This window comes from Haliotis cracherodii, unplaced genomic scaffold, assembly GCF_022045235.1.
Source record: "Haliotis cracherodii isolate W230 unplaced genomic scaffold, xgHalCrac1.p SCAF_6, whole genome shotgun sequence".
NCBI classification, from domain to species: domain Eukaryota; kingdom Metazoa; phylum Mollusca; class Gastropoda; order Lepetellida; family Haliotidae; genus Haliotis; species Haliotis cracherodii.
In genome coordinates this window covers 56,954,732-56,969,015 of record NW_027266319.1, presented here as the reverse complement: position 1 = coordinate 56,969,015, position 14,284 = coordinate 56,954,732, and the positions used below count along the sequence as shown (strand labels likewise).

General features: G+C 39.6%; 1 protein-coding gene across 1 annotated transcript in view; it reads right to left on the bottom strand.

The window, feature by feature from the left end:
* LOC139446526 (guanylate cyclase soluble subunit beta-2-like) overlaps positions 1-14,284 on the bottom strand; it is a 94,577-nt gene that overhangs the window by 23,260 nt on the left and 57,033 nt on the right. Inside the window, exon 7 of the mRNA XM_071227829.1 lies at positions 1,595-1,668. Coding sequence (XP_071083930.1) covers positions 1,595-1,668 — 74 coding nt within the window. The remainder of the gene's footprint in view (positions 1-1,594; positions 1,669-14,284) is intronic.

Sequence of the window (14,284 nt, the reverse complement as noted above, 5' to 3'; positions counted from 1 at the left end):
CCATCTGGGGAAACATATGGTCATATGTAGAAATGTTTACAAGAAACAAGGACGTGCGGGATAATGGAAGTAACAAGTAAGCTAATGAGTGTTTGCTTCACCTTGTTGTGTGGCTCCTTCATGACCCCTGTCCAAGGTGACTGAAGTGATGCACCAGGTATACATCAGTACCGCGGTAGTTGACTTCATTGATAGCAGTGGATGATCAGGAACAACGACCATCACAGAACATGACACTATGCTGCCATATTACGGCTCAATTGGAATGTCGTGAAGAGTCAATGACACAAACAAATGGACAGTGTGGTTCCAAACAGCCAAAGTGCCAACACGAATGACCCTTTTGCCATAAGCAGTCAATGTAGGGGCAACAAATTACCGTTATATCGCATTCTAAGCTAGTAGATTATTTCAAGCCCATGACAACATGCTTTGTCCTTCGTTAACCTAATGAGAAATACTAAAGCGCTTCAGCGATACTTTATTCCATGTAACATGATTTGTGCAAGATTTATGGATATGCACAGAACAAGAAAAGGATACTTAAAAGCGACAAAACCATTTCCATTGCAACAAATCTCTGCTAAAAGCAGAATCGTTTGTGAATTACCATCAAATAGTGATACCAGGTGTTTGTGAAAAGGTGAGCGTATCCTGCCCCATCGATGGCACCTGTCACAGACACATGCAAAAGCAAGTCAAGTGTTCACCTAAAAAAACACGGACACATATAGTACAAGTCAAACAAAGAATAACACTGGACATATTTTTGTCACTGTCCTCCTCATATCCACCATAAAATATTTTGAAAGATTTACTGAGGCCTTGAATCTTTCAAACCCTGGCCAAACAACTTTTGAGCAAGTCGTATGAGCAAGTCGTAGTAAGAGCATGCTCGATTGTACCTCAAAAGTTGTGAATGTGGACACCAAAGGATGAAGCTTTTGAAATATTGTTCGAAATAATTTCTAAAGGGAAAGTTGACTGTTAGAAAGTTGAATCTTATCATACCTCTTATTATACAGTGATGAATATTCTGATAGTGCTTTCCGGGGTCAAGTGGTTTCTTTAAGGGCTGCTTCTGGCGTACCATCATGTGTAATTCTTGCCTCTCGGTCAATATCAAAAGCGTGTTCGTCTGATAGTGAGTGATTAATACGAGATAAGGCGATGAAAGCTAATGGATTATTGGCCGCGTGTTTAGCCTCTGTGACGGCGTAGCCTTCTGAAGCATCCATATGCAATAAATCTCAAACAAAAGTGCCACATTATACATACTTTGCGTCGTGTTAACGTTACACCATTGAAATTAATCGCTGGTCTATACCTTGCCATTTTACCATTACGCGGTTATAATTTACCCTTTTAATTAAAGCTTGCATCATCACCATCATGCAATAAGCTATGCTCATCGGCTCCCTGGGGAGTATACAATCCTGTTATGTTTGTTTTATCTGTTTGAAGACACAGAGTGCAACAAAAAACATAACACAAACATAATTCAGCATTAACTTTTGGATCCAGAATATGGACTAGATGTTCAAAACTACAAGGTGGTAGACCTTATATGCAGAGCATGACACTTTGTACTTACAGAATTTTCTGCCATGTTTCTTTGCTAAATTTGTCCTGCACCAATTCTCGGACCACACAATGAATCTGGCCGTACTGGAACAAAGAAACACCAGTATCCCATGTAGACCAAACTCAAAATGAAATTTTGGATGCATGTTTTGATGAACTCACAAACCCATGAACCAGTCCAATTATATATCGTACATGCAATATAAAACTGCAAGCGGACGTTTCAGCAGCAAAGAAGTAAATATTTGATAAACACAAAAATTTGCTTGTACATATTACATATATACATGATTGAACTGAACATAAACACACATACACAAACACACACAAACACACACACACACACACACACACACACACACACACACACACACACACACACACACACACACACACACACACACACACACGGATCAGTGTAAATCACCGAAAACACCAAGTGTTCACGAAAAGGGCAAGCAATGCATTGCGTTTGTATAAGGTTAGTGTCGGATCTATAAACAAATATAAGATAGCTACGCGATAAATGGATACAATGGAGAACGAAGCGTGGTTTATTTCACGATAAAACATTGTTCTATCATGACGTCATTTCCGGCGATTCGAAAATGCTCTCTCAACTTGATGACGTCCTAAGTTGGACGATGTTATTTTTTAGAGGGAAGTGTCTTAGTGAGTTGTTCCCCATAGATGTAGCACGACATCGCAGATGAAGGCAGTGGCCGAACGATCGCGCCCAAAAGTGGGAGACTTATGATAATCGGTATTGGGAGAAAAGGTACAGATAATCGACGTGAAACATGCGGGATAGACACGATTTAACCCCCCTGTTCTTAACTTAGACTTGTCCGACATTGCCGCGGTTTGATTCTATTCAGGGGGTGATCATTATTTAATACGGGTAGATATGTTTAAAACGTGTACTTTTTACTAAAATACTTAAAGAGGCTGTACACAATGTTAATATCACATATAAGAAATAAACGACTCGTGCTCGTTGTTTATTTCTTAAATGCCATAAGAATGCGCTTCTCTACGTGATCTGATCAAAATAACATAAGATTGCACTTACCATTTATCTTGTCTGTTGAGTGCACGGGAACTTAGCTATTGGGGTATTCCAACCATAGATGTGAGGATGACTGGCTATTGATTTAGTCAAGGAGTGAGTCGCACTGTCATATGTCACAGATTACCATGTCGCAGAACGAAATCGTCATTCCTTGTCTGAAATAAATGAGGTAAGGTGAGTGAGTGAGTGAGGTGAAATGGGGTTTAACGTCGCGTCCAAGATTATTACACTTATATAGCGACGTGCATGCATGTGTGTGTGTGTCTGCTCGTACTAGTCTGGACTGATGCCGATTTATAGTGCGAGCTCACTGAGATACCATGCCGCAGTTTAACATGAATACCCACTCAGACACAGTATACTGACTCCGAGCCAACCAAACCTTGTTTTACCACCTTAATGCCGAGCTTCAGACAGGGTAACAACAAGTACTATCTGTGAGTGAGCGAGTGAGTGAGTGAGTATGGCTTTACGCAGCTTTTAGCAATATTCCAGCAATATCATAGCGGGGGACACCAGAAATGGGCTTCCCACATTGTATCCATGTCGGGAATCGAACCCGGGTCTTCGGCGTGATGAGCGAACGCTTTAACCACTAGGCTACCCGACCGCCCCCTCAATAAAGTCAGTTATAGAAACATTCCAGACATTTGTGTAATTGAAGGGAGACTTCTACGTACCATTGTTTCCTCAATCAGGACATCTGTTAAAACGTATGTTTTCACTGGTAAATTTACTGTCCACATTAACAGTGCTTCATTGTACTTAGTATGTGATATACAAGTATTACATTTGACTGAATACACCCTTTAAAGCTTCGACGCTTCATCTAAGTACAATCAGTTTGTTTGTTTGTTGTTTAACGCCGCACTCAGCAATACTCCAGCTATATGACAGCGGTCTGTAAATAATCGAGGCTGGACCAGACAATCCAGTGATTGACATCACGAGCATCGATCCACGCAATTGGGATACGATGACATGCATTAACCAAGTGAGCGAGCCTAACCACCCAATCCCGTTCGTCGCTTCTTACGACAAGCATGGGTTGCATGAGTTAAAACTTAACGTCACATCGGCGATATTTCAGCCACATCGTGACGAGAACGTTTATAGTAAATACCTATATATTGAATTAAAACCCTAGATTATCACAGTTTCGATTTTGACTAGTTGAGAACATTTCAAAGAAGAAAGTTTTATTCAACAACAAAATTTAAAAATTGGCTATAGATCGCCAGCAAACAAAGTGTAGGTAAAGTGATGACTTACAATTGGAAAATGGGTAAACTTGAGAAATTAAATTGAATGACAATTACTTACTGCGTTCTTTTCACAGTCACTGACGCTTTCCTCTGAACTTTCAAAAAACGAACATCATCTCTCGACAGATTCCAATACTGTGTTTATGTATACAAACTTCAGCTTGCTTCATATGAAAGTGTTTGTAATGTCCCCAACAGTAAACCCAATGTCCGTAGTACCTTGTATAATTCTACACAAAGTAACAACTCTGTGGTCAGACTCTGGATGCTCATCCAATGACGGTCCACTACACACTGGCCTGGGCCCGTGAGGCTGGATGGGGTCAGTCTTTGTCTGATGCTGGCCGACTAGTGGTGATTGTTAGTGACCGACTGAGGACAACCATTGTCCGAATGAACATTAATTCCAAAGGCTAATGACCACGTAGCCATGACGTGTGAGTGGCTGGAATCATATAACAGACTTATAATCATAATATTATAATTACTAACGAGACGCTAATCCCCATTTACCTGAACGAGCTGTGCATCTACGCCTCCTAAGCTACTGTAAAGCCTCATCACCAGACTCGTAAATAAATGAATGAATGAATGAATGAATGAATGAATGAATGAAAATAAATAAATAAATAAATAAATAAATAAATAAATAAATAAATAAATAAATAAATAAATAAATAAATAAATAAATAAATAAATAAATAAATAAATAAATAAATATATAGTCAGTCAGTTCAAATCAAACAATCAATCAATCAATCAATCAATCAATCAATCAATCAATCAATCAATCAATCAATCAATCAATCAGGCGCACTGACAAAGATAAACCAACCAATAGTTTAATGATTTATAAACACGAGGGGGCCCAATTAAGCAATACTCAATTATGACGATGCAGATCACACACTTGACCAAACAAAGTCGGAAACAAATCCTATAATTAGTATTAAGGATTAACGCCAGCAGTTACGGGCAAATCTCACATAGCGTGAGTATGTCTGGAAGGTCAATATAAACAAGTTAGCCGCACAGATTGACCAGATCTAAATACGCAGATGGTAGTATAATCTACAAAGGAATAAATAGTCACGACGCCAGTCTAAGATGTCTTAACAGTTATCGGATCACACCGCCTGTTGCGCAGTTATTTAATATTATATTCGATACAGGCATCTTAACAGAAGAATGGCTTCTCGTATTGATCAAACCTATTTACAAAAAAGGTGGCCGTAAAGGCCCGAACTAGTATCGACCCATTACTCTTTTAAGCTGCCTCGGTAAATTGTTTGCTTCTATTTTAAGTGAAAGAATAAATAATTATCTAGACAATAATAATTTGTTATCAGATTCACAAGGAGGATTTCGACACGGATATTCTACTGTTGATAATATGTTCGTATTGCACTCCCTCGTTGAATGACTCAGGGCACACAAAAAGAAACTACTTGTACATTTATAGATTTCTCTAAGGCCTTCGATAACGTTCGGCGCTTTGGACTCTGGCAAAAATTATTAAAAACAAATGTACAAGTTAAACGTTTCCAGATCATATTCAACACGTAGCAAGGCATAAAGTCGTTTATTGTTGTTAATGGTGAAAATTCATCGTTTTTCTCTAGTGATATTGGAGTTAGACAGGGGGAAAATCTATCGCCAATTCTCTTTGCCTTGTACCTAATTGACCTTGATGAATATCTACAACAGGAAATATGTAAAGGTATTGATGTTATATCGGAAGATGAAGTAGACAGAATCTGTAAAAATATTATTGTTTTGCTACATGCAGATGGTACTATTATACTTGCAGACAACGCCTGTGACCTTCAAAATAATATGAATGTTTTTTTATGAATATTGTAAACAATGGAAGTTAAATATTAATATTGATAAAACTAAGGTGGTTGTATTCAGATCAATAAAGAACAATAATGTGTTAAGGATAGGCGATAATGTTGTTGAAGTAGTAGATCAATATAAGCGTTTGGGTCTGGTTTTAAACAAACTGAAAATTTCCTAGCAGCAAAGATGTCGTTAGTAGCTCAAGCTAGAAAAGCTATGCACTTATTATATATCAAAAACGTAATCTTGACTTGCCAATAGACGACCAGTTATTAATATTTGATCAAACAATCGTGCCTACAATAACAAATGGGTTCGAAATTTGGGGATTTGGTAAACTAAATATGATAGAAAAGATTCACACGGATTTCTTAAAATATATACTAAGGGTAAATAAAACAGATCCCACTATTTGTTATACGGAGAGCTGGGAAGAACCCCTCTTACTGATTTCATTAAACAAAGAATGTTGACATATTGGTCTGATATAACTTGTAATAAACCAACGAAATTGTGTACTGTTGTGTATAATGTACTATTTGCAGACTCCTGTAACCAAAACTACAGCTGGCTCGAATATGTTAAAGGAGTAGTTGATGGATTAGACCTTAGTTTTATATGGACCCAACAACACATGCCCAATATAAATGTATTAAAATGTGTTATTAAACAACGTATCATTGATCGGTTTAGCCAGACTTGGACACGTTGGACAAATAACTCCCCCAAGGGAGTATTAAACCAAATACCCAAACATACAATCCTGTTAGAAAATCATCTGTTATCGTTACCCTCAAGACTCAGTATCCCGATTACTAAAATAAGATCCACAAACCATACATTACCAATAGAAAAGGGGCGATGGGAAAATATACCGCGGTAAGACAGACTTTGTAGTAACTGTAATAAACATGACTTAGCTGACGAATATCACTATCTACTAATATGTCCTTTTCTGCATAACTTGCGTAAGTCTCTTGCCTCGTGTCACCATAAATCTCCATTTGTACCTTCAATATGTCATAGCAATGACCTTAAAGAGAAATACAAAGTAAACGTTTGTTGTTGTTGCAAAGATTTATGGCTACCAATTTCAGCAAAAACAACTCGGATGAATTTAGCTATGCGACTAAAAAGATCTACTCAGTGAATATATCAGTGACAACAAACTGTGAAACATTAAAATATGAAGTACATACACTTCAAAGGGCTTAAAGTTTATGTTTAATTGGCTTACTCACTTGCGAAACAAATTGGTTATGTTAACGAAGCCTACTAAACCCACTTGTAAAAACAAACAGTGAGCACCAACTCACAAACTTCAGTGAAAATAAACATATACTGAACCAAATTAAAAACTTCACAATCCTAAAGTTTTAACATTTTGACCAGTTATCATTGTGGGCCCTTATTGTGTATTTAAACAGCAATGGCCACGTATTGACTTCAGATAACACCCGTTTTTGTGCAGGTGAATCGATCAAAACTATAGTGGCAAAAGTGGTTTTTCACGTGCAACTGGTCACGTGGCCATAATACCGCACGTGTTTTCAGCCATACTTGTTAGCAGTCATTAACAAAACGAGAAAAAAACAAGAAAACAAAAGTCTTTACGGCCATTTGTCATGCCACGCCTTTCAAATGTGCAACGTGAATGTGCCATCGGCATGTTGCAGACGGGAACGTCCGTAGCTGAAGTCGCAAGGACGATGGGTTGTAGTCGACGGACTGTTTATGATTTACAGACGCGTCTACAGCAAACGGGTACCACCGCTGATCGCCCTCGGCCAGGTCGACCACGTATGACGTCACATGCAGAGGATCGTCAGATTGTCTTACGTCACCTCCTTAACCGATTTCTGACGGCTACATCAACCAGAAATGAACTGTTTAAGGGTAGACTGAGTGCGCAAACTGTTCGAAAGGGTCTGAGAACTGCTCACCTTCAAGCACGACGGCCATAGTGCAGGCCGATTCTGACTCAATTACACAGACGCCAACGTCAATTGTGGGGACAGCGACACTTATGATGGACTCAGAGGAATTGGAATCAAGTCGTCTTCAGTGATGAATCCCGATTTAATCTTTGATTTGCTGATGGTAGGGCGAGGGCGTGGAGGCGCCGTCATAAACGTTACGCCCAGTGTTGTGTACAGGTAGTTGACAGATTTCGAGGCGGAAGTGTCATGGTGTGGGGTGCTTTCTGTGGCAACCTCAACGCTGCTGCTTACTGCGACCAGGTACTGGCACCAGAACTCCTGCCTTTTATGGCAGCACATGGACCCGGTTTGATCTTCCAACACGACAATGCCAGACCCCACACAGCAATTGTGACAAGGAATTTCCTTCAGAATGCAGGAGTCAACGTCATGGACTGGCCGTCAAGGTCTCCCGACCTCAATCCCATCGAACACGTCTGGGAAACTCTTGGCAGAAGTCTGCGCACTCTCCAGAACCAACCACAGAATTTGCAAGATCTTGGCACCATTTTGCAACAACAATGGCGTCGTCTTCCCAATCATGTGTTCACAAGCATCACAAGGCCCATGCGGAGGCGTTGTGTGGCAGTTGTCAACGCACATGGTAGCCATACACGCTACTGAACTTGTGTGCTATGAGATTCTCGTGCTTTGGACTTATGATTTAAACTGTTGATGTTATTACCGATACCGTAGGTGCTTGGAACAAATTATGGTTACCACCGTTAATTAAAATCCTTCTTTGGACATTAATGATTAAAAATCACCTTCTCTGATACATTTGTCCGTTGTATATCATAAATGGTATTACTTTGAAAAATGTGAAATTTTTAATTTGACTCAGTATATTTACAGTTTAACCAAGCCGTTTAAAACTTCAAATTGATTGCCAGTGTCTGGGGCATATCCTTATGATTTTACGTCCGCTTTCCGACTGTAAGTGTATGTCGCACACGGGCCCGCCAGGCCATTTATTGTATTTGCCGAAATAAAAAAAGGGGTTAGGTGCAACCCAGGAGGGGAGTTTACTTGTTGCTTATATAGTAATTTTGAAATTTGGAGATTTGGAATGGAAGCCAATGGGGGGAAGGACTAAGGGAGGTGTTTGTGTTGTATGAGCTGGTTGATTGTTTATTTATTTGGTGATTTGAGACTTAGATGCTGCGTTACAACTCTTAATAGACAGATGGTATTTCTTTACATTAAGGGTTATCAGTATGAAATAATACTTATCGAACTTTCATGAAACCTCGCAGATTTAATTGATCGTCTAGATGTGCAAATGACTAACCATTTTAGATTCCCTCTCAACAACGACCACCTGGTTGTTATGTTTAGGCTTCATAAAAGGGTTTATGACTCCTAACCCTTTTAACCGAATTTTATCAAACTTACTGTTTTACAAAGGTTATTTTTCGATACTCTGCAGGGTAGCCTCGTTACTATCCTAATATCGTGACGACGGAAAGGAGGACTCAGCCCAAGCAGATCAGACCAAGTTGTGGATGGTGGTGGGTTGTTAGAATGGTCCATTAACAGTGTTTTAGGCATAAAACAATTGACATTTTGTTGCAGTATTACGGACATAACAGTTAAGCATACACCAGAATCATAGTTTACAAACGACAGGAATTCCAATGCAATGATGTTTGGTTTAAAAAAACCCGTAGGTTTCCGAAGTACCGTGCCGAGTCAAATATAACCACTTAAAGTTTTTATTTTTCGGATATGAAGTCTATACCTTTTCCAAAACGGTTTAGCATGTCCGGTAGTAAGACATGGATTGTGAATACTAGATTTCGCAGATGACAGATGACGCACGCCGTACAAAGACGGAAGCCTTTCGGACATCTTGCATGTATGGATAAGAATTAAGCTAAAACTTTGCCTAATATAAGATGGCTATAACATACACAAATGTACAAAAAGTGGTATTCATTTTCGATATGGTTTAAGTTACAAACTTTATGTTTTCTAAATTCACCGGGAATATTGAAACGTCGTCCACGTTCAATTTCTAAATTGTGAGAACTGAGCCGAGAACGAGTCAATGTGGTCCTGAATTTATTTACAGTTATACTACTCAAATAGTTCTCACATGAAATGGATGTTTTAAATTGTGCATAATAAGCCATATGGGGGCTTTCGCATAGATCACATGGCCAAACCTGAAAAAAGTTTTAACCGCTGACGTAACATATTTAAAAAAATATGTGTGTGTGTGTGTGTGTGTGTGTGTGTGTGTGTGTGTGTGTGCTTGTACTAGACCGGACTGATGCCGATTTATAGTGCTAGGCCACTGAGATACCATGCCGCAGTTCAACATGAATACCCCCTCAGAAACAGTATACTGACTCCGAGCCGACCAGTCCTTGTTTTAGCCCCTTAATGCCGAGCGCCAGGCAGGGTAACAACAAGTACCATCTTTTAACGTCTTTTGGTATGACGCGGCCGGGGATCGAACCCCTCAAAACATTTGAATTAAAAGTGAGGCAAGTATGATTTCAAGGAATGTATACTAATTAACAGGGCCATGACCACCTTTCTTGCCTGAATTGAAATATTATTTAAGCAATCGACCTCAGTAATCTCTTGCTACAATACAAGCCAAGATAACTGTATCCAGTAACTACTTCATACGCATTTCCACCGTAATACCATTTTTTCCTAACGTGATTAACCTCCCCTATATTTGAAAAAACAACTAATTTTGTTTTCGATAGATTGACTGGCATTTTCCATTTACAACAGTCATCATGCAAGATATTCAACTTAATTTGTATGTTTCTTGACAGTATTGCCAAACACAATAATGTCTTCCGCAAATAGAAGTAGAAAAATATAAATAAATTCTCGATGTAACTTAACACCAAAACGACAATTTTGTTCCATTTCAGTAACCAATTCGTTTATGAAAAAACTGAAACAAAAAGAGACAAAGCATACGCCCTTGCGTCACACCCATGAAGCAACAAATATACCAGATACTCTGTTGTTTGAACGAACACAAGCCTTTACATTACTGTACATGGATTTAACATGTCACCCATTCTAGCACTCAAACCATGTTTGTACAATGACTTCCATAGATGTCGCTAACGCCAGCTGATTTATTATGTTTCTTGGCACTGATGCTTTCCAAAAGTTCTGATCTGGCGATTTGGGATTCTAATTTGACAATTGTCAGTTCATGCACATAACCTTGACATGTCACTATGTCCCCCACCTCACCAAGATTATCCAAACACCCATTGATTCACAATTCAGCGACGAGAAACAGTTCCCCAAGTCTTGTATATCAATAGGGTTGGGTCGTTGCGGTCGTCCAGACACACGTTTTATGATGTCCCAGAAACGTTTAGAGTCTACCGCTTCTGCATTTTCTATGTCACTCCTTTTACATTGTGCAAACTGGTTCTTCTTGATTCCACACAGTTATCTGATGTCATTGCAAACTTTGTTTTACTTAATAGGTGACGAGTTATCTTTAGTTTCTTCTGAACGCATTTAAATAATGGCACCGTTCATGTTTTTTTTACAGAGACATTCATCATCATCGGGGAACATGTCATTCGATGCTAAACCATAACACTCTTACACTACACCCTAAATGACCAATAGGGGCACGTGTGGCCCAGTCGTCTAAGGCGCCGCGATTCGCTGTGCAGAGTTGCGTCCCTTGGGCATGCCAGAAACCTATGATTGTGGGTTCGACTCCCGGTTCGCCCCGATTATGTTTCCAGGTTTGTCAGCACCATACCCGTGCGCGTGGGTTTCACCGAAGTGGTACACGTCTGAGACCTGCATCACTTCGGGCTTTACTCCCACATTAAGCTGACACGCCGTGATATAACCGGAATACTGTTAAAAGCGGCGTTAAATCAAACTCACTCACTCACTCACTAAATGTACAATAAATGTACAGTCACCGATTTGATAGTCAGTTCCAAATCTTCCATTCACAATATGTATGTTCAGAATAGAACACATTTTCAAAAGATGTTTTTCCAAAGTTAATTTATCACCTGAATATCTTTCCATCTCAAAATGTGTAAAAAAAAATATTATTGAAATTGTTACTTTCAACATGGTGAATAACCCATAGACCAGCGTCACACCGGTTCTACTGTTCATGTACAATGGACCCGTGAAGATCCGGGGTAGAACAGGTCTTCAGCAACCAATTCTTATCGTAAGTTGCAAATAACGGGATCGGGTGGTCAGACTCGCTGACTTGGTTGATGCATGTCATCATATCCCAAATGCGTGGATCGATGCTCATGATGTCGACCACTGGATTGTCTGGTCCAGACTCGATAAATAATAATAAATGATTTAGGCAAATACAAAAACTGTACAGATAATTATTAAAGGTGAAGCAGTTCGGACACATGTTCTGTGTGTGCTGGATGTCAGAAAGAGTATATTGTTCATTAACGTTTCGTTCAGCGACAGCAAGCGAGCATCGATGTTGCGGTATTTTCTCTTTCTGACTGGCAGCCTTCCGTCGACTAGCGTTTGCTGACTGTTCCCGTTGAATGGGGCGCACACACTCGAAGATGTTGGGATGATTTATCTGTTCGATTTGATTTTGTGATTCCCAAAGTGGTTCGACGTGAAATGTAGACATTATATACTATAATATTTTACATTTTAATGTACACTCTTTCTGTTATTTAAGTTAAGGAAGGATTGGGGGATTTTACGGTAAACTATCTCTATTATATAAGTTACACAAGGATTGGAAGATTTTACAGTAAACCCCATTTTTTCAAAGAACATACACGTCAAGTGGACCCGCGAAGATCCGGGTCAGAATAGGTCTTCAGGCACCAATGCTTGCCGTAAAAGGCGACTGTGCTTGTCGTAAAAGACGACTAACGGGATCCCGTGGTCAGGATTGCTCACTTGGTTGATGCATGTCATCGATCCCAATTGCGTGGATGCGTGATGTAAATCACTGGATTGTCTGGTTCAGACTCGATTATTTACAGACCGCCGTCATATAGCTGGAATATTGGTGAGTGCGGTGTAGAACAACAAACCAAACCAAACCAAAAACACGTCAAGTGTATTGAGGTTACGAATTTAGCAGGCCTTTCTTTAAAGTGGGTCATAGATATCTCGGTGATCAAGGTGATAGTGGGGATCCCATGGGGTTGCTGATAGATGTTATCTCTCCAGGTGAAGTATGGTGAGCTGATACAGGAGTGTATGAGCCGGATTATGCAGTCAGTTGTTAGGCGAGTGGCTGGATTTCTTCAATGCGGCTTCTGATGATGTCAGTGGCCTCGTCCTAGGGTACATTAGTGAACAGGTCGATTCAGGTTCCTGGTTGTTGGGTGTCGTGGATCTTCTTACAGAATTCAGACGAATCTGCCACAAAGCACTTAGCAGTCTTACCAAGAGGTGCAAGGAGGCGGGCAAGGTACTGGGCCGTATTGTAGTGAACAGTGTCTCTGGAGACTAGGAGACAGGCTTTGACGTCGTGTTTATGATTTTTGTTATGTTTGTATGGACTTATGGGCTTAAGGTGGCTTGGTGAGGGGTGATGAGTATTTTTGTGGAGGGTGTCCCGAAGTTGGTTGAGTAAGGTCTTGTGTTCTTTCTGTAGGCTGTTGGTGAGGCCTTTCTTTGGCTGCTTGAAGGTGGATTGATTGATAGTGATTATGTAAATGAAATGACATAAAACCACATAATGGATATGACAATCAACGTTTATATTTACAAAATGAGCAAGATTAAGATCACAAAGTTTGACATGAACTCTATATAATTCCAGTTACGTTTTTCTTTATTGCTAAAACATTACTCCAAATAAAACATTGGCAGTTTCGTTATTGCAATTTGATTTATACAAGCGTCTATAAAGTCTCAACACACTTCTTCACTGATCAACACCGACCATCCAACATCACCGATAACACCATTTTTCGGTGCACACTTGCGTAAACCTAAAACAAACGCATGGCAGGATTATGAACGGCATTAATACAAGAAAAAGTATAAGTGCCCCAAATTGCAACACCATATTCAACAGTAGCCCATACCATAGAATGATACAACTTAGAGTAGGTTAGATGTAGCACACCAGGGTGCCGTTGTGCAAAGCGATCTTAGCGCGAAGGTGATCGTAACTCCCATATCTTAACATAGACTTGCGACAGTCGTAGCGCTGAGGTTGTTTTGTACAACGGCACCCGGGACTTTTTATACTCAACAACAAAAGTTCCTGTGACACCAATATTTTAGTGTATTTTTCAAACAAGTAAAGTTTGCTTTTCAATATTGTAGTACATGTATGGAATCAAGTCACAAAAACGCAACTGCTACAGAAAAGCATGCATTCCATGCAAAAGTTGACTTTTATGCAAGCCCCATGCATTTCACTACCCAAGAATGGGTATAAAAACATGTGCGTTAACAGATTCCATATGCATTGTTTAGCATAATGCCGACAACAACCTCTCAGAAAAACAATAAAAATATGCAATTATTCAACATTACGAAATACCACGCCTGTCCGAAAATGAGCGTCTGCG